Source organism: Equus quagga, chromosome 15 (assembly GCF_021613505.1).
Source record: "Equus quagga isolate Etosha38 chromosome 15, UCLA_HA_Equagga_1.0, whole genome shotgun sequence".
NCBI classification, from domain to species: Eukaryota; Metazoa; Chordata; class Mammalia; order Perissodactyla; family Equidae; genus Equus; species Equus quagga.
The window spans coordinates 50,861,574-50,883,201 of NC_060281.1; the positions used below are offsets into that span (position 1 = coordinate 50,861,574).

The 21,628-nt window shown below is 43.4% G+C and overlaps 1 protein-coding gene across 6 annotated transcripts in view; it reads right to left on the reverse strand.

The window, feature by feature from the left end:
- The window catches only part of PHACTR1 (phosphatase and actin regulator 1), a 287,803-nt gene that overhangs the window by 74,334 nt on the left and 191,841 nt on the right, over positions 1–21,628 (reverse strand). For 5 of the 6 annotated variants that reach the window (XM_046640770.1, XM_046640772.1, XM_046640775.1 and 2 more), the window contains exons 4-5: positions 15,568–15,735; positions 13,222–13,428 (exon numbers count right to left, since the gene is read on the reverse strand). In XM_046640770.1, coding sequence (XP_046496726.1) covers positions 13,222–13,428; positions 15,568–15,735 — 375 coding nt within the window. The remainder of the gene's footprint in view (positions 1–13,221; positions 13,429–15,567; positions 15,736–21,628) is intronic. The other variant, XM_046640771.1, reaches the window with a different exon arrangement.

A 21,628-nucleotide genomic window follows, 5' to 3' on the forward strand; every position in this document is an offset into this window, starting at 1 on the left:
ATTAAAATAATTTTTGGCTCAGCAGATTTGCTAAAAAGAAAGGAAATTAAGAAATTGGTTAAAATCAGGTAGAATCGTCTGCTCTTAGTGAATTAGCTCTGCGGTCTCCATCTTTCACCAACACGGTGGATAACTGAGGAGCGCCTGGGCAGCTCAGACCTTCAGTAACTTGGCAATGTCTATTTTTATATCTTTATGACATCTTAATACAAAGTCATTCCTCCTAACAGATCTGGAGGCACAATTTGAAACCAGCTGTATGTGATCTGTCATTCTGAGTTTCTGTCTCTCTCTCTATCTTTCCCTTTCAAACTTCTGTGTTCTCTGCCCCCTTGACCACACCAGCCCTGGGACCTCATCTCCTCTTATTGTGCAGATAATGGGGTCCCAGTCCTCTAATCCATCCCTCACCCTGCGCGAGACATCTCCCTAAAGCACAGGTCATGCTTGAGGTCCCACAATGAGCCCTTGCTGCAGTCAATGCTGCAAGTCCAGGTGAGACTCTGGGTCAGCCGTGTCCTGCTCCGCCAGGCATCTCCTGCCCTGCCTCTCCTTGGCCCACTGTGGCCGCTCCAGTCAGGCCAGTTTCCATACTGGGTTTCCAATAACCATGTTCATTCCTTCCTCAGGGCCTTTGTCATACCCATGCCCTGAAATCCCCTCCCTGCTCCTGCCTGATGATCAAAATTGCATTCACCTTGCAAAGCACAACTGAGGACCCCACTTGCCCCTTGCAGCCTTTCCGCCCTGAACTCCTGTGACCCTGATAATCAGCACCTTCATTTAATTCTGCTCGATTTTGTGCTGGTTACTGCTGGCTCCATTTGGGTTAGCCTTGGCTTCCCAACTGGGTCCTGGATGGCTCCTCCCAGGCACGCTTCAGCACTCCCCACAGGGTGCTCTGAGTAGTGAGGCCCAGGACTCCGTGCCAAGCGTTCTTGCAGCCTCATCCAGGGGTACCCTAGAATCACCCCGAAGCTGACCCCCACGCCCCCTCAGGGATTCTACGGGGCGGTGCAGGGAGTGTCCAGCATTGTTTTTGGAAAGCCACGTTTGAAAACCACTCTGAGCCTCTTATTCTTGTCCTTTTCTCTGAACACAAACAAACAATGGCACTAATTCTTAGAGTGGAGTTCTTGGACCGCCTGCAACCGTCCTCGATGCCGGCTAGAAGTTGAAATTCCTGGGGTTCACCTCTGACCTACTGGATCAGAATCTCTGGACGGGGTATTTGGATTTTAAATGCTTCCCAGGTGCTTACTACACACAGGTGCTTACTACACACAGGGAGTTGAGACTCACTGATTCGGGGTGTTAAACTGCTCGGAGTACAATGCTGCCCGAGGCTGGGCCATCCCAGCATTCAATGGCCAGGAGGCATCAATTATGGCCAGGAGGCATCAGTTCCGCCCAGCCCCCGGGCAAAGCCCATCCTGAGAGGTCATCAGCATAGTCTCTAGGTTCTATTTCTATGCCCTCAACGTGTAAAAAGTAAAAGCAATTTGCAGGAAATCAATTTACTGGAAGCTAATTTGCCTAAAATCTGTTTACCTAATGACTGGCTTGCCTAAATCTAAGGTTTGCAGTTAAAGGATCTGTTTTTAAAGCAATTCGTCAGAGGGCACTTTCAATTTAATTTTATATTTATAAAAATCACTTATCCTTGACATTCTGTGAATGACACGATTTCTTATATCCTTCTGGGTGGACTATTGTATCTTATTAGCTTTAGAAGACTTTAAGGACATTTTAGACAAGTTTGCCTAAAAAGCCATTCTTCAAAATTTCGTCTCATGCAATAAACACTTAACTGAATGTTCAACTTTTCCTACAGAGTTGATTCCGTGCATCAGAGTTCTCTTGTTCCTCCTTGCTGATTTCTCATTTGCCCTACGTGTACGGTATGTATTTCTCAAATGAATATAGAAACATATACCCAATACTCATGTCTGTTCAGTGAGGCACTAACATTTTTGTAGTAAGGGTAACAGAGTGAGATGAATGGATCGGGACTGTCCTGCATGCCACCCCCTTGTTCTTTCCAAAATGTCAAATTCTGAGGGTAGTGATCTCTCCAACCTCATTAGGGAGGTTTGGGAGAGGCAGATTCCTGGGCCTCACTTTCATAGATTCGGCAGGTCTACAATGGGGTTGGGGGTCTGCTTTGTAAATAAGCCCCCAGATCACCCTGACCCAGGTGGAGACCACACTTTGAGAAAGTGCCATAAGTTATTATAGGACCAAGAAGCACAAAATAATTACCAAACTTTGTCTTACTAAAGTAGAAGATAAAATGTAAAAATCACACACTCATCCAGCTCTGTTAGCGTCAGCAAACTGCTTAAATCTCTTTGCTGTTCAGTTTTCCAATCTGTGAAATGGGGATGCATCAATCTACCATAGGACTATTGTGAAAATTAAATAAGATAAAGTACATAAACTATGTAGCATAGTGTTTGGCATTTGGTTACTCAATGAATAGTAACTATACTTCTTGTTGCCAGCATTACTATCATTATTGAACTGCTTCCTCAGGAAGCCCATTCGTTCTCCCCAAGGTTGGTTTAGGTGCCCACCAGTGGGCTCTCACCAGGCCCTGGGCTTCCCTTTGTCAGAGCATTTCATATAGGGTCGACTTGACCCATCTCACTTTTCTTGACTTGTTGCTGATTTTTATTTGCAGTAGGTAGACACGACGCATTAACTAGATCACAGTGGATGTGGCTGTTTCATCTCCTGTTCCCTAGCAAGGGCTGGGCCTAGTGCATAGTATGCCTTGGTTTTCCTTCTCATCATGTCTTTAGAGCTGTGGGAAAAGAACTTAGGGACCTGTTTCTCCTACACTAAGGCTCTGCTAATCAGTGTCGTCCGTGGACTAGCAGAGCAGAGCCTCTTGGGAGCCATGAGAAATGCAGGTTCTCAGGGCCCAGCTCAGCCCTTCTGAACCAGAATCCTCACCTTGACAAGGTCCCCAGGGACCATGCCACAATCAAGTCTGAGAAGCCACCCTCTAAGAGCCATTCCTTGGTGAAGAGACTGCTCCCTTCACCAGCAAAGTGACAATGCCCAAGGCCTTCTGGAGGATGAGATTTGGCCCTGGTGAAATCACCAGTGGCTTAGAACTCAGAAGAGCTGGGGTTTAATCCCAGCACCAGATCAAGAGGCTCTGTTACTCTGCCTAAGACATTTAGCTTTCCTGAGCCTCAGTTTTCTCATCTGTAGAAGGGGCATATTAATTACCTACCTGATAGGCCTGTTGGGAGAAGTAAATGGATTATGGTCTACTCTGATGGGGGATGCTGAGGGGATGAGGGGGCTGAAACCCAGCCAGAGGTCTGTCCTGGCATGGGCTTGAGTCACCCCAGAGGAAGGGGCAGCTTTTGTAATTCATTCCTCCAAAGGACATGTTTTTATAATTTTTTAAATTAATTTTTTTTTTGAGGAAGGTTAGCTCTGAGCTAACCTCTGCTGCCAATCCTCCTCTTTTTGCTGAGGAAGACTGGCCCTGAGCTAACATTCGTGCCCATCTTCCTCTACTTTTTATATGTGGGACGCCTACCACAGCATGGCTTACCAATCAGTGCCATGTCCGCACCCGGGATCTGAACCAGCGAAACCCGGGCCGCTGAAGTGGAATGTGCGCACTTAACCACTGCATCACCGGGCCGGCCCCAGGTTTTTATAATTTTACAAAGTCCCCATACAGGTTAGCAGAGGGCCTGAGTACAAAATACCCCTAGTCCAGTCCTTGGTATGTAACAGGAGTTCAACAGATAAGGTCTTAATGGATTCTGAAAAAATAATATATTCTCTGCCTCTCCCATAGGTTGCTGTGAATGTAAGACAAGACAATATGGACACGCTTTATAAATTGCAAAGCACTATATATACCTGCAGTGTTAGTAGCAGGATTCTTGCCACACCTGGGAGAATCACCTAGCCGGATGCTCCCCAGCCTGGGGTGGGATGACGGAAGCCAAGAAAGTGACAGCGGGGGCAGTGTTTCTATTCTAAGTAGGTAGGTGAAAATGCCAGGTGAAAGTGACTGAAGTAGTGGAACAAAGAGGCTTCCAAGGACCATCTGAGCAGTTTTCCATGTTTGCAACAAAGCATCGTGGGAAGAGAAAAAGGTGGGGTCGTCCAGGCTTCAGTGTGTTGTTCAGATGCATGCCGCGCTGTGTCAGCGGAAAAGAAAGCAGAACTGGGAGTGAGAACACCTGGGTCCTCTGCTCTTCATTAGTTGGGAAAGATAGCTAACCTTTTTTGGGACTCAGGCTCTTTTACCTGTAAATATCCAGGGATATAATGCCTCCTTTCCTTTGATAGCATCTCACTGAATAAAATGCTTTGCATCTATCCCGTGCATGATATTTATGGATTGTGGGAGCACACACTCCACCTCTTGCATTCAGAATGAGGACAGTGGCTGGTCCTGCTGGGGTACACACACAGCTCTGCTTGCTGACTTAGAACTGGTCAAGTCCTCTGCAGCCAGACTGGTCAAGATTCATAAAACTGTCTCTGCTGATGGAGTGGAAAAAGCAAAAACAACCAGTTCCAGAGAACAAGGAAAATAAACCCAAACTATGAGTGTCACAGAGCCATAAAACCCAAGAGGGCTGTATTTCCAACCATGACACAGCTCTGACTTATGACTCGGACAAGGAATGAAAATCCCAGATTACTTCTCTAGTCGATTCTCATGCCACAGGACTGTAGTCTATAACAGAAGGAGTCTGGGCTAAATAAAAACAGTCCTAGCCTCTCTTCTCACTTTTATTAACACCTGCTGTGGAAGCCATTTGTAATTGCTGATGTATCGGAAGTACTTGTCAATGATAGTAGCACTTAGTGTCTTAATGAACAAAGGTGTTGTAAGAACGTCTCAGCCTTTTGCCACCTGGTTCCAGTGGGTTAGGATCTCTATCTCCTTGCATAGACACAGGCATGCCACCCAAAGACATAGAGGCTATAAGAAGTAGACTTGGTACTTAAATAAGAGTCCAGTACTGCTAAAGTACTGAATCAGATTCCCCCTGGCTGCAAGAGAGGTGCTCACAGGAGCTCCATCAATCCCTTCAGGCCATCCTAGGGATTCTACGGCAGTCTGACATTTTATCCTTGGTCAAATGCCTGCAAAGGCAAAATGTGTTGACTGACCCCTTGTGGTGACAGGGATGGTGTGGAAGGAAACAAGTGTAACAAAGAAGTTATTTGGGTTAAATGCCCCAAGCTTGGCCGGCTCTCCCAAGCCAGGCAAGCACATGAAGACTACAGCAAATACCTGATGTTTGAGAGGACTATGTCCTGAGACCTTCCAGAATCCTAAAATTGAAGGCTGTTATAGCATATGCAGCACCAGCAACTGACTTTGTTTCAGAGCCACTTTCCACAAAGAAAGATTTTTGTTTTTAAATTTACCCCTCCTAAGACCATCTGGGAAGACTACAAGAAAGAGGAAGGAACGTGCCTCTCTGAGATGGAGATGCTGGGCAGTGGATGGGGGTCATTCACCAGCTGAGTCACGTTAGCATGTCATCTTTGCAGAGCAAGCAATTCAATTAGATTTTTTTTAAAGTAAGATTACACATTATTCATTGTCAGGAAACTGCTCTCAAAGAGTCAAAATTATAGATGTTCCTATAATCACGAGAACAAACATCTGTTGAAAAGATCAGTATTTTGTTAGAAATTATAAATCACTTATACATAAACACATTATACTGTTTATTTTTGCAGCAATGGACTAGTGCTGTTGCTCCCAAGGAGGCGCGGCAAGGCAAGTGCCATTCAGTTGATAACTGAGCTGTTGAACCTGAGCCTTCTGCAAGACAGGCATGATGGAAGGTGAGAAGGTCGGAGATGGACACCCAAAAGGAACACAGATCCCACAGTGCCTACTGGGAGGACTGCTGTTTGTGAGTATCCAGGCCCAAGCTGAGAGGGGGTCGAATCAAGATCACAAAGTCACGAAGGCAAGCAACAAAATGTTCATCCGATCTCAGAACACTAGAACCAGGGGATACACGTCTGAAGTCTGAAAGCAGTAAATGTAGAGCATATAAAATGAAATACTACACAGATCATACGGAACTATCAAGAAGTAGAACATTCATGGTGAAGGTACAAATAAGTTCAAGTTAGATCCACAAATATATAAAGGAAAAAGAAGGATGGGTGCAGTTCCTCTCTCATCTTGGATCCATCTGATACACGACATTTATTCATTGTTGGGGGACAGACTCAGATTTCTTGCATTTACAGAAATGGTGGTGGCTGGTCTAACTGTCTGCAGTTGGTGTCCACAAGGTTATCTCCATCTCCCTGTGACATTACTAATGTACTCTCTGACACTTAAGGCTGGATCACAAGTTTGACTGATGGATGACTGTCATGTTCTACCTGCTACTCATATAAGGGGTTGCTTTTCCATCTAGGTTACCGTGTTTCTTTCAAATACAACAGACTCAGATTTCATTTATGGTGGAAGTCAGTGCCGGAGAGCAAGTATCCTGCTATGAACTCGTGGGCAAATGCCCCAGCCACAGGGGCTTCTCTCCCTCCCAAGGCCTCCCGTTCTGCTGCTGTATAGTGCTAGCAAAGGGCAGAGCAGGGAACAAGGCAGACCAAATCCCCGTCCTCAGGAAATTTATTCCTGGGACATTTAAACAACGTCCAAGAGGAAGAACCAAGGGCAGCAGCTTGGTGCCCTTTGCAATTTCAAGCTGACGCTGAACATCCCCCGGTTACATTCGTACATCCAGTTGTAAATCACCCAACAGCATTATTGTCCATCTTATCCACAAGAATATCGAGGAGACAGGCTTTTGTGAAATCTGGCAAGCCTTGCTACAAGTCCAGAGAAGACGCCCACGTCCCCCGCCCAAGTTAAATCCGTAGCAGGGCATTTGAGGCTCTCCACGGTTTTGCTGCAATCCCCTTCCAACCTGATCTTTCACTACTTCCCTACGAGAATCCCACAAACCCGTCAAGCTGGGCTATTTGCTATTTCTTGAACATACTACGCCTCATACTCACGTGCCTCCTGTCCTCTGTTGCCTGTTTCATAGCAACCTCCTCTCCCATCCCCACCCATCAAAATTTTACTCCTCTTTAGACCTGTCTTAAATATATCCTTGTTTATGACACTTTTTCTGATTCTTCCAAAAGGATCTGATCTCTTACTATTTGAATTTCTTTAGAGCCATGTTTATACATCTTCATAGTAAACATTTTCTGTAGCTTACAACTGCCTACAACTCCTACAGCTGATGAGGGAATGCTTTTTTTTTTTTTTTGAGGAAGCTTAGCCCTGAGCTAATATCCATGCCCATCTTCCTCTATTTTATATGTGGGACGCCTGCCACAGCATGGCTTGATGAGCAGTGCTACGTCCATGCCCAGGATCTGAACCTGTGAACCCGGGCCACAGAAGCGGTGTGTGCAAATTTAACTGCTATGCCACCAGGTTGGCCTCGATGAGGGAACACTTTTGTAAATTCTATCAGGTCTGGCAGAGCACCTTGCACATAGTGGACACTCAAAACATAAATGCCATTTAGCCTAAAAAAGGAAGGAAATCCTGTCACATGTGACAACATGGATGAACCTTGAGGATATCATGCTAAGTGAAATACGTCAGTCTTAAAAAGACAAATACTAGGGCTGGCCTGGTGGCACAGTGGTTCAGTTGGCATGTTCTGCTTCGACAGGCCTGGGGTTCACCGGTTCGGATCCTGGGTGTGGACATGGCACCGCTTGGCAAGCCATGCTGTGGCAGGCGTCTTCCTCAGCAAAAAGAGCAGGATTGGTGGCAGATGTTAGCTCAGGGAGATGTTAGCTCAAAAGAAAAAAAAAAAAGACAAATACTGTATGATTCCACCTATGTGAGGTACCGAGAGTAATCAAGTTCACAGAAACAAGAATTAAAATGATGGTTACTAGGGGCTAAGGGGAGAGGAAAGAAAAAGGAGAGTTGTTTCATAGGTATAGAGTCTCAGTTTTGCAAGATGAAAAAGTTCTGGAGATCTGTTGTAAAACAAGATGCACATACTTAACACTATACATTGTACACTTAAAAATGGTTAAGATGGTAACTTTTATGTTATGTGCTTTCACCACAAGAAAAAAAAGTGGCAAGTGAATTAAATCTCCAATCTAACAGTGCTACAAAAAAAAAAAAAAAGCATTTTGCTACAATCTTCATCCTGATCATAGAGGTCAGAGCAGAAAGCACTCTTAAAAATGTTTTGATCAATGGATAGTTCTTACCTGCACTAAGAAAAGAATTTCTGCATTTTGAGAAAAGAAAATCAAAACTGGAAAAATACGGACAAATGGGTATAAAGAGTAGATTCAGGTAAATTTCCCATTCCTTCAAGGTATGAGTTATCAAGAGAGTGTGAACCTTAAACCTCTTTATGAGGCTTCTGGGTTACAAATAATTTTTTCCCTTTAGAGGCACAGATGAGATCAAGGTCACAGCAGTCTGGTCACCAGTTTTCTTGCCCTGTCAGAGGCAAGAGGGAGTGCCAGGGCAGAGGCAAAAGTAGTTAGAAGATTTTGCAGGGCTGGAGAGAAGGCTGAAAGAGGAGAACAAGGAGGGGGCGTGGGATATTGGGGAGAAATGGAGACAGACGATCAGAGAGCAACAGAGAAACATAATGAAATCACACATCAGAAAGTGACTGTAGTTCAATGTAGACAATGCCCACAAGACGAGAGAGACAGCTATAAATAGGAATACTGGTTTTGGCTTGACAGGCACTGGATAGAGGATTCTTACTGGACACGTGCTGGGGCTGAAAAATACCACAGGGCATGGATACCATTTTTCAGGTAATTGCAGTTGCAAATACTTTGCAATGTTGAAACTAGCAATCAACCAAGTTCTGACAGTACAGTAAGTTTCCTTGTATTTCAGGTTCTAAAGATAGTGCAAATAAGCCCTGGGCAGGTTCACAGCAGCAGAAGGACTTGTTTTTAAGGATCAGCAACAGTTTCCTTTCTTTGCCAAATTGTTAGTCTCCAATTGTAGTCAAATGCTTCCCATGTGATTTGTCCCAGTCTTGATTCTTACACACTCTGTCCTTCTGGCATGCCCTTTGTCCATGGATACCCAACCCAAACGTACTTGGATCCTCCTCTTTAGAATCAAGTGCCTTGAGAACATTACTTAATTTTGAAAGACTGGACCATTTTTTGTCTTTGAGTTATAAAGTTAAAGAAGCAGATTTTCTAATTTCTTCAACAGATTAAAACACACAAAGCAAAAAACAAAACACAAAACAAAACAAAACACCAGTGAAAACTAATGATTTCATTTCTTAGAATTTTAAGAATAGGTATCTTGGTAGAGACGGTGTAAATTAATGGTTATAAGTGAGGACTCTGGAGTCCAACAAAATGGGTTGAGTCCATCTCTGCCCCTTACTAGCTAGGTAACCATGACCAAGTCATTTAACTTCTCTAAATTTCATTTTCCTCTTCTAGGAAAAAGAGAGAATAATGATAATAGTGTCTACCTCACAGGACTAAAGGTATGTCATAAAGTTTTCAAAAAATGGTAGCTGCCATCATTCATACCCAAGTGTGAACGTCGGACTGTAAAGTCCAACTATCACAAAGGTGATTATCCTTCCTCCAAATGGCACTTATGGGGTGCCTAACCACAAATACCTTATGCAGAAGGCATGGATTATTCATGCAACGTCCAACATTTGACTTCTGGAGCCAGGATGGCTGGAGAGGTGATTGATGAAGACTTAGAAAGGAGGAGACCGTGGTTTTTTGCCTCCATCACCCCCTTCCTCTGGGGTCAGCCATCATTCCAAGAAGGATGCATTTTGAGAATCATTCATCTCCAATCATACTTATGCAACCAGCTCTGCTGTAGGAATAGAAGGGAATCTGATGCCCCAAACCCCTGACCCTGCATTACACGCCACTGTGCATGCTGATGTTGCAGAAGAGACGAAAGAGGATGACAGTGGGAGAAGAAGAAAAACAGTTTGGGAGAGCAAGAGTTTCTCTCTCCCTGGCTGAAGAACAGAGAAAATGTGTAAGAAAAATAGTCTCCAAGTTAACTATGGTTTCCTGATAAAGTGGAAACAAATGCCAAAGTAGAGAGAGTTCTGTACGTCTTTCCCTGATGGTGTACCTGGAAGAAGTTCAGGCTTATGCTTCGCCCAGCATCCTACCAGACCAAGAACCACTGTGACTCTATTCATCATGCTTGGTGTCTTTCAAATTGTCTTGTGTTTCCTTTCAAACATGTCGACAGAACAACAGACGTTGAGAACATGTTAAAACTCATGTCTCAATTTAGAGTTCTAGAATTCTTAGTTTATTAATTCTTTCTGACATGGCACAGAAGTCTCTAGAGTAATTAGTAACAGAACAGGGTTAATGTAGCTGCCTCATGGTGATTCGTTATGACTGACACTCATTTACAAAAATTAAGCAAGTCTAAGTGACTTTAACCCAAAAAGCACCAGATTTACAGCATATAGACATCTCCACCTATCTTGTCTTCATCAGATTTAAGAGGCTACCAGGTACAATATGGTAAGGATTGTTAGCTTTTACGTATTTTTATCCATTTGATCCCAGGTATAGAGGTGCGGTTTACAGATAATAGAAAAAGTCCACGGTCCATGGGAAAGGATGAGGGAAGCCAGAAAGATTGGTCCAATTTAGATATCTGCAGTCCCTCATACATCAAAAGAGTCCTGCGGATACCAAGCTACTCAAGTTCGGGGCTCATAGCTGAAGCTATGAATGAATGAAGTATGCCTTCATTAATTAGATAACTAGATAAATTAGAGGGTGGTTTGAGAAGTTCTGTCAATTCTTCTTTTAAAATGTCTTATCTATTGTTCTGTTCTCTCTCTCCCCACTGCTATCAGCCACATGCTTGTTAGCACAGATTTCTACCTAAGTAGGCTCTTAAATAGTGGCCTTGGCTCAAATCATTCAATTTCATTCAACAAGCGATTTGGGAGAATCAGGCATGGGGCTGGCATCAGTGGCTTCTCGGTTAGGCCTTCCACCTTCTCCTCTTTCTGTTCATTCTACAGTGACCAGGGAAAATTTTTTAAAGGCTGGTTTTCATCACATCACTCCTCTGCTCAAAAACCTCCAAAGGCTTTCCACAGCTGCAGGAATAAAATCTAAATCCTCACATGCCTTACCTAATGAGCCTCTCTCTCAACACATCCCAAGACAGACCCTCCACCCCAGCTCGGCCACCTCACCTCCCACCCGAAACACTGCCTCCTCCTCTGAGCCTCTGTCTGGGGTCTTCTTTTCTGGAATGTTCTTCCCTCATTCTCCATAAATGCCCTTCACGCTTTAAGGATCAGCTCAAGCTTCAGCCCTCTCCAGTAATTCTTTTATCAGATTGCACTGAACTGCAAGTATTACTCCTGACAGTAGCTATTTTCACATTCTATTTTATAACCACAAATATATATGTATGTATGTGTATATGCACACACACACACACACACTCATTAAACTGTCATATACTTGTATCTGCTTTGAGACCCAGCACAGTATTCTGCCTAAAGTAGGTGTGCTGAATAAATACGTATTACATGTGGACGTTTATTTTGCAATATTTAATCTTTCTCAATGGAAATTCGGCAGCAAAGCCTTAAGAGGTGTAAAGCTCTTAAAAGTAACGTAAATTTACTTCTAGATAAGGTACGTAACTTATTTCTAGAATTAGAATTGCTAATTCTAACTGCTAATTCCAGAAATAAATTACGGAAAACTCAGAGATGCTTATATACACGTAAGCTGCTGAAGATGTTCGCTGTTGTGTTTTTTACAACAGAGAAGATGAAAAACCCCTAAGGGGTCAATCGAGTAATCCTGATCGACACCAGGCAGCTGACAAGACTGTGTTGTGGAATATTTGCTAACATGAGAATCCGTGCATGAGACATTGCTGAGTGATACAGAATATATACAGCAGTATTTGATTTTTATTAGATAGACAGACGGACAGATGGACAGTGGTCATCTCGTAGAGGGAGGTTTACAACAGCATTTTCTCCTTTGTAGATGCATTTAAATTTGGGGGCACTGAACTAAAGTGTTATTAACGTGTTGAATGGTTCCTTTCGATGGAATTTGCTCTTCTGAAACACATACATCTGACTTTCATGGGCGCATACCTTGATAGAAGGGTTTGATGCAACCCTGTTTAGGTTGGACTCTAATAAAACCCAGCACCACGTGAGAGACTTCCTTCTCTCACGGAAACAATGCTCACTGAACCAGGAGTTGGGAACGCAGGATCTATTCGTGGCTCCAGTGCAGAATTCCTGCCAGCCCTGGGAAAGTCACTGACTTTTCTTGAACCCGTTTTCTACTATAAAATAGCTGCGTACTCTTCCCTACCTCCAGCCCCAGTACATCTTACAAAAATGTACAGAGATCAATTTGAAACTATTTATAAAAATACCAAACACACTGTAAAAAGGCAGTTGGTAGTATCAGGTGGGGATACTATCGAGGCTGGAGAAACAACCCTCTGAAATCTTTAATCTCTGATTAAACCACGAACTTAAACCACAAAGTGGGGTCCGATTCACAGGCTAATGTGCAGTGAAGTGCTTTTCCACTAGATGCTCAATTTAATAACTGTAGGTCCATTCATTAAATAACATTTTAAAAATAAAAATCATTTTAGGACAGCAGTCCTAGGCTTATTCTGCTTTTAAAGTATTTCCCACAATACTCTGCAGATTTTCTTTGCTTTTTGTTTTTTTTTTAATAGAAGAAATACACTGGGCTTCAGAGCAATAATTTAAAGACAAAAAATGTAAAGCTTTGACAAATTCATTACGAAGGGAACAACGTACTACTCTTTATCTTTGCAAAGATTTTGACATTGAATGTGATTCACCTAGATGGGCAAATAATCCGGAATCAGTCACATAAATACCAATGCACATATTTGCAGATACACACAACTGGAGGCTCTTGGCATACGACTGGTAGGTGTACCTTGAACGCTTCTGGACACAAACACATAAACCCAGGTCATGACTGCAGGTACCAAGACACACACGGAAACACCCAAACGTCCCACAGAGCAACCTCGCCAAAGAGGTGCGTCAGGCCTCAGATAAAAAGAAAAAAAGCAAGAGATGATCCCTTGAAGGGAAGGGAAGGCAGGGCTGCATGCCCCCAGAAGACGTCTTGACTCACCTGTTAAGTGGTTGGCAATCCTGGCAGTGGGTTTGGGAGGCAGGGCAGGGGGTTGCTTGAGAAGGGACAGCTGCTTCACTGGGGTCTCTTCATGGTCTCCAGAGAAAGCAGCAGGTTTTTTTGGGGGCAGGAGCAGGACTGGTTTGGCTGAAGGATCTTGGGACAGGAGGACTCCAGACTCACTGGCAGAGGGACTCTCTTCAGACACTGAGGGGACAACCACATGACACACAGGAGACATTACACCAACGCAGTGCAGGTGGGGCCGGCGGGAACACACAGCACAGGGACGTGGGGCAGCAACACCGCAGAGCACCAGCTGTTCCAGGTTGTCATGTGTGAGTGGAGAGTTAAAAGAGGGGACACCAGAAATCCAATAAAGCAGGGCGGTGGGGGTGGAGGGACACAGTGGGGAGCCAGAGGCAGAAAAGGGAGAGGCAGAAGCAGCAAGAGGGAGAAAAAGGAAGAGGACATTTTCTCAAAACCATCCAAAGCACCACCACTTCGATCTCGGCATTGATAATACAAATTCCACGGGTGCTCTTAAATGTGACCCATGGGACCACAGCAGCAATCCACGGATGGCAGGTGTAGTGGATCAGGGACAAAGAGCCCCCTCTGAACCCAACCAGCACCAATCGCTGGCATGTTCCTTTGGGCCTGGTTGCCCTTTGCTAGGAAGAAGAGAGAGTGGATTCCGGGATCTTGCTTTTGCCCGCTGGGTCTCACTGTGTCTCTGCTCCCAGATCTGGGACTGAGTAATGAAGACAGCCTAGACACCAGATGAGTTACCCCTACATGCCCGGGGGGGCTGCTCCTCTAAGTTTGGGAGCCGCCAGAGCTGGGCAGCAGCCTCCTGTGGGCACCCTGCAGTTTTAGGGGCATCTTCCTGCCCCTGCTGGCTCCTATAATCCCTGACAAGGTGAAGGATGCTCCAACTCGACACCTTTTTGTCTTCCCCCTTCCTCTTTCCTCTCACTCACCAGAATTATGGTTTTCCTGTTTCGATTCCCCCATTCCTCTTTCTCTGCACTGAGCCTGACTCTTCTCTTCCCCACGGGGGAACCCCAACTGGCTCCAGTTAAGAGCTGTTACAGGTAGTAGCACAGGCCTTCCTTCCATGCTGGCAGCTTGGCCAATGACAAACTGGCACTCTATGATTCACTGGGATGACAGATCTCACTCTAACAATCGAATCCATCTGATTCCAACGTCACCAGGAAGGCTGGATACAAAACACAATTCACTGCTTTAGTTGGAAAAGTCTTCCCAGCTTGGTGGTGGGGCGGGGGGAATGTAACTCACTTGCATATGCTCCTTCCTCCCATCACTGCTACTAAGAATGCCTATAAATGACTCCTTCCCTGCCCTCTCTTCCCCTCTAATCTGGGTAGCAGTGTTCCCTGCAGCATCAAAGCCTGCAAATAATCCTCATGAGCACTAAATTCTCCCCCATCTCAAGGGACACTATTATTATCAGTGTTGGACACACTGATGGAGCAAGGACTCACCAGGTCCCAAAGTGAAACATGGGAATTGACTTGGCGAAACGTCATCTCTCCCACCCTCCCACCCGTGTTCTGCTGATGTAGATTTTGCACACGGTGTGGAGAAAGGACGTGGCCTTTCCATCCACATGCCAGAGATTCCAAGAGGTCCCTTCCCCCAGGCTCGTCTCCTGACAACAAGGACCACTCTTCACTGGCCATGGGAGGGTCCTATCTTCAGGCTAATGAGGACCACCCTGCAAGTCTTCTGAGGGAATACTGGCCACTCAGAGGGCTGTGGACCAAAGAGGGAGTGACAGTCAGATGGCATCAAAAATCATCTGTCAGCAGGATACAAGTTAATCAGTAAATTGTATACAATTTAATAGCCAATGAACACATTAATTGATTGTAACAGTAAATTGATATAATTGGTAAATTGATACAACTATTAACTGGTATCCTGGGACTCAGATTAAAGGGCACGCCAGGGCCTTATGAACAGGTGAACTGGATAGGTACCACATAGACACGTAGGATTCTTCAGCTTGATCTTAACAGAAATGAGTGTTAGAAAACAAAACAATGACACTTTTAAATCATCAATAGTACAAAAACAAGGCATATCTTCTTTAAAGAGATAAGGTTATAAAAAAGTCTTTAAAAACTATAGAAAAATAAGTGTAGATATCCTCCTTGTTTTTATACCCAGTATGTACTAATTGGTCAGTTTTGCCCTGATTTCCAGGAGATTCTTACGCTGAGAGTGGGTCAAAATAGAACCCCAAGTGCAGCCAGGACAAAGGTCCCTAAAGCCACATGCTGGAGACCTGTTCTACAGCTCCGCCAGTGGCCTTACCTGTCCCATCCATGATGTCTGAAGGTTGGAGCACCTCATAGGAGCAGGGATCCCTGGGCATTGGAACCGGCTCCATTTCGGACAGGGCAGGCAGAGACAGCTGGCTGGCGCTCAGAGACTGCCCGTTTTCCAAGGAGTCATCTTCATTCGATATGGAGAGCTCCCCATCTGAAGAAAGAGATTGCAGAGTTAGACAGCACCTGCCTTCCTGGGGAGGGGGACATTTACAGCCAGCTCACTGAGGCCGGATGTTTTTGAACAATCTTTATCAAGGGGAGTATGTGAAGTCTACACTCGTTCTTTTGCTTTTAAGACATTTATCTCATTTTTAGGCATGTGGCGTCTAACCATGAGGGCAACAGTTGCCAAAGATCTTTAGCAAATTGTCTGTTTTCTCTCCTTCTTTCTAACTATAATATACCACATGTTGTATGTATTTTTTTTAAAATGAAAGTGAGTTAAAATGAACTTTTCATAATTTTTGAAAACTTGGAAAAATTGAGCAAGCCTCAGAGACTGGAAAATCAGAATTAGGAATTCCTACTCTAGGGAGCAAAGGGCTTCCTATCAACAAGTGCCAGAAGTGTGGGACTCCAAGGTCCCAGGAAAAACTCACCCTGTCTGTCTTCTCTTCACCTCTGCTGGCATCCAATTTCTCTGGGTAGATAAATGCTTAGGAGGGCTCTAAGCTCCTGCTGAAGGGCTGCAGCAGCCCAGGGATGCGGGGAAGTGCCAGAATTCTCCCACTGCCCCCCAGTGATCACGCCTTGTGGGGGAGCAGACTTTGATCTTGCTTAAAGCTCAGCCAGACAAGGGGCAGCTGGTTAACACCATGGTGGAGGATCAAAGGCTCCCGCACAATGACCATTTGTCAAATCAAAATTCCGCCCGTGTGATTTCATCCTAGCCCAGGGGAGTCTAGATAACTAGACATTAAAGTCAAATTAATTTTTAAAGAGGACTGAAAGCTGTTACCGTAAGATGAATAAATAGCCAGATGAAAGACTCTGTGTTATGCTTAGTCAGAAACACAGGAACTAGCAAAGCAATCGGCGGCCTTAAAACTGGAAGAAAGATGATTTACTTGTAGAAATGAACCAGCAAAATGACTCCAATGTTAATCCTGGATAAATAATCCTTTCCTTTCGCTATGCTCCTCCCAAGGCTTTCATTTTATATTCAATGATTGATATGCGGTGACAAAGGATCCTCTGCCAGCCCCCCTCCCCCAGTTAGAAATGGGTGATGAAATGCACGATCAACAGAGTAACTACAAACCGACAGGCTTTAGGCAACATACGGTTCAGGGACATACAATATTTGACCTGACTCTTCTATAAACATAGAAAAAAAAAATAATAGGGTCAACCCAGTAGGGAACTGGTTAAGTTTGCATGTTCTGTTTTGGTGGCCTGGGGTTCGTGGGTTTGGATCCCAGGTGTGGACCTACATACTGCTCGTCAAGCCATGCTGTGGCAGCATCCCACATACAAAATAGAGGAATACTGGCACAGATGTTAGCTCAGGGCCAATCTTCCTCAACAACAACAACAAAAAAGAAATATGTATATATATATATATATATATATATATATATATATAAAATAGTGAAAAATCATCTGAAGCAGACAATATAAAGCATCGACACTTGAAGATTATGGGTTTTTTCTTCTTTTGATTTGGCCTTTTTATATGCCCCAAACGGTAGTAGTAATTATAATTGTGATTAAAAGTACGATTACTATGCCTCATTAATAAGAGAAGAGCAGTGCAGATTCTAAAGCCAATGTTCTGGAAAGAACACTACTGAACCAACCGAGAGTCTTCAGGATGGGAAGGGCTGCAGGTATGTTAATGCATCACCGTCCCACAACGGATGGTCCCCAGTCCTCTTAATATGCCTCAATTTAGCATGTTCAAACTGACGCCATGGGAAGAGGCTCTGCTGAAAGTTCCCCGTTGGTGAAATAATGACACAGCTGCCATTCAGTTTAATATGTCTCCAGGAAACCACTTTTTTTTTTTCTGAGGAAGATTAGCTCCGAGTTAACATGTGTCACCAATCCTCCTCTTTTTTGCTGAGGAAGACTGGCCCTGAGCTAACATCTGTGCCCATCTTCCTCTACTTTGTATGTGGGATGCCTACCACAGCATTGCCTGATGAGCGGTGCGTAGGTCCATGTCTGGGATCCAAACTGGCGGACCCCGGGCTGCCAAAGCGGAGTGCACAAACTTAACCGCTACGCCATCCGGCTAGCCCTGAAGCCACTTTGATTTTTTGATGTTCTAAATGCAATAAAGGTCCTGGATAAGACAACCAGAGGAGGAGGGGTTGAGCAGTATGGCCAAGTCCTGCTTCTTTGGGGTGAAGATGCAACCAAATGATTGCTGTATTTTCTAACAGATAAATACCCCAGGAGTGACATTGGGATAAAAGGATGCACCTGCAATGAGATTACTTTAGACTCTGTCTATGCATCTGGCTTTCATCGAGGCACCTGGCTAGAGGCTGGTGCCAGAGGCTTGGTGAATAACAGAGAAGCACGCCTTGGGATGCATTAACTCTCGCAAAAAGCAGCTCCCTGTGGATTCAAAGTGCCTTTGCTAAGTCGCCAAGGCCAAAACCACCTTGAAGGGGAAACAACCTTCAGAATTCCACTGCCATAATTTCTAAATATATATTTCCATTGAAAAAATAAGCACGGAGAAAAAAGAAATAAGACCCTGATCACCTCACCACGCTAACAGAAAGAGTTGTTTTCCTGTATATATTTCTCACAGTTTACCATATTATGTATCAAATTTTGTGTCATTTTTTTTACTATTATAAGCATTATAATTTGCATAATTTCATTTCATAATGATTACACTGGATAAATAAACTGATATTTCTTTAGCTATCTCCCTATGGTTAGAAACAAACGGATTTCCAAAGTTTAAAGCTCTGGGGCTGGCCCAGGGGCATAGTGGTTAAGTTCATGCACTCTGCTTCGGTGGCCTGGGGTTCATGGGTTTGGATCCCAGGCATGGACCTACACACCACTCATCAAGCCATGCTGTGGCAGCATCCCACACACAAAATAGAGGAAGATTGGCACAGATGTTAGCTCAGATCTTCCTCACAAGAAAAAAAAAAAAAACTCTGCTGACCATCTTCTTGTACAAAATCTTTTCTGCAATTAGAATTCTCCCCCTGTAGGAGAGATTCCAATAGATGAAATTTATGTATATTAATATTTTAATGTCTAGTGACACATACCTGGATCTTGTGAAATGGTTTTTCTAGAGGGTTTTTCTATTTACACACTCATAATGTACAGACCACACAAATTTCTTAGCTTTGGGTCATTTCTTCAACATTAACATTGATAACCATGTTTTATCTGTCTGTCTATCTACCTACCTACCTACGTACCTATCTACATACATACATACATACATAGATATAAGTATATACATACCTAATAGAAATAAACAAAAAACATTCAATAGGCACAACAAATTCATTATTAGGTCATCATTTATGACCAAGATTGGTAGTGACAAAAGTGAAAAACACTTGATTTGGATTCATATAATATGGGGATAGAATGATGCTGCCACTGTTAAGTAACTGTTAGTTTAAAATTCTTATGACATTTTCAAACATACACAAAGTAGAAACATTCATGTGATGGACCCCGTATACTCTTTATCAATTAGCTGGGAATTCCTGATGCTTGGTAATTCCAAGTTTGATTAATTTGAAGACTATTTAACTCTCTATGTCTTTTTACTATTTACAAGCGCTATTTAACAGCATCTTTACCAGCATTTTTTTATTAGCATTATTAGAAAACCTTTTTTTTCTAGGACAAATTTAACCCTCCTGAATAAGATGAGTCTCATGGATTATTTGTAACTTCATCTCTCTAGATCATCACCATATCTTGTTATCATGGATGAGAAAGAGTTCGCTGAGCATTAGAAATTATTTTGATTTTTACACAATCTTCTAAAATTATCTGTGATAATGATGTTCAAAACGGCACACAACGACCTCCAATAATAAGATGTTTCCTACCAGAATTAGTAAAGCATTAATAGGAGGAAGGCAGAATGCAGGAGAAGAGACTAGATGGCTTGAGGTAGTGGTTCTCAAACTTTGGTGGACGTCACAATTCCATGGAGGGAAGTTAAAAAAAAGATTGCTGGGCCCCACCTCCAGAGTTTCTGACCCAGTAGGTTTCAGGTGGGACCAAGAATATGCATGTTTAACAAGCTTTTAGGTGATGCTGAAGCTGCTTTTGCTGGTCAGGATTCCATACTTTGGGAATCAGTGGAACGGCGGTAAGGAGTCAGAGGGAAGAGGACCTGGAATGTCAACAGTGCCTTGTCATGATGAGATTTAGGGCAGGAAATGCTATTTATATGGCTAACATGGAACAGAGGTAGTTGGTTTAAACCTGAAAGAGGACCAGAAAGCAGGAGGTCACATTGTCTAATCATGGATCATGAATATGAACTGGTCACAAACAACAAGGGGGCTGGAGAGAGCAGCAGGGTGGAGTGGAAAAGTAAAATGTGAGCCAGATGCACACATAGCTAACAAGGTAAAACCGGGTCACAGAAGTGGTAGAGAACAGAATGCAGAAGTGAGTGCAGGTCAATGTCATGAATTTTAAGTGGGACATAGACAGAATCTAAGCTATAGAACTGGCCATGGAAAGTGTGCCAGCCTTATTCTCCTCTTCTCGTGGTGAGGCATAAGAAAGGAAGACGTTGGCAGAGTCAGGTTAACACCAAATCAGGGAGAGTGAGGGGAAAAGTGAGAGTGAACTGATTCATTCAACTGACAAACTTGTGTTGAGAGCCTATATTTAACCACGGGCATCACAAACCAGAAACCGCCAACTGTCACAATGACCTTGTGAGGAGAGCAGACGGTTGCTACTAGCTCCATACGATACTTCTAGAAACCACTGCCCAGTCTGCCGCCTCCAGAGCCCTGGAGCTTTACCACATCCTACCTGCCTACCCTGCCTCTCCTTTCACAAGCCAGGCATGGCGCCAAACGCTAAGGAGAACACAGACCTGCCTTAGGGGAAGGGAGTGGGGTGTGATGAAGAAATGCAGACACAGAGAGGAATCGGTGTGAGCTAGCTGGTGGTGCGAGAGTTGGGAAGAGGAAGCAAAACTGAGAAGTTAAGCCCTGAGAAGTCGTTGATGAAAAATAAGGGGTGAAGGGAGACAGAAGACATGCGCTCAGAGTGGATGCAGACCACATACCAGAGGAGGATCTTGTCCTGCACAGAATTTATTTAATGTTCTGAAAGCACAATTCATGTAAAAGCTGTGTTCCAGAGGATTGGCTCAAAAGATGCATTGAAAATTTGTTTTGTTTTGTTTTGTGTCGGTTTCTTTGGGAACTGCATCCACCTATAACTGGATGTCACCTTTATGACTATTTCCCAAGTGGTTTTGTTTTTTTCTGGATTGCTGTCTTGTTATTGATGGTTGTTTTCCTTTAGGAATACTCTCTGGTTTTAGGGTGATTGGCACCAACTTCTGATCACCTAAATTTTCCCAAAGCTTAAGGTTAACTGAAGTCATATTTTTACAGATGAACGTCATCATGGAGAATGGGCAACAGCAATTCTTTTAGGCTCTCACAGGTAACTATGCATAACATTTACATCAAATAACAATACAAATTGTATGGAAGATATTTCGTTCTGAGAGGGCTCAGGGTTCATGGCCCTTTGAAATTAAAGATTAAAAAAAAGTATCCATTTCAATTCTGAAAAAATACTTTAATATAAACCTAAGCTCACTACTGAATCTGATTTTCTAGGCAATGCATTATGGTTTATATAAAAACCTATGTTCGAAAATGTATTTCTAGTTAGATAAGAAATCTTTATTTAATAAATAATAGTTGAATATGAGTATAAAGATTTCCTTAAATCTATATATTGAATGACTACTGCAATAAATTTCACATGGATCAAAAAACTAAAAATAAAACTTTAAAACTAGAATAAATAGTATAAAGAAATATTTATATACATACACACATGCA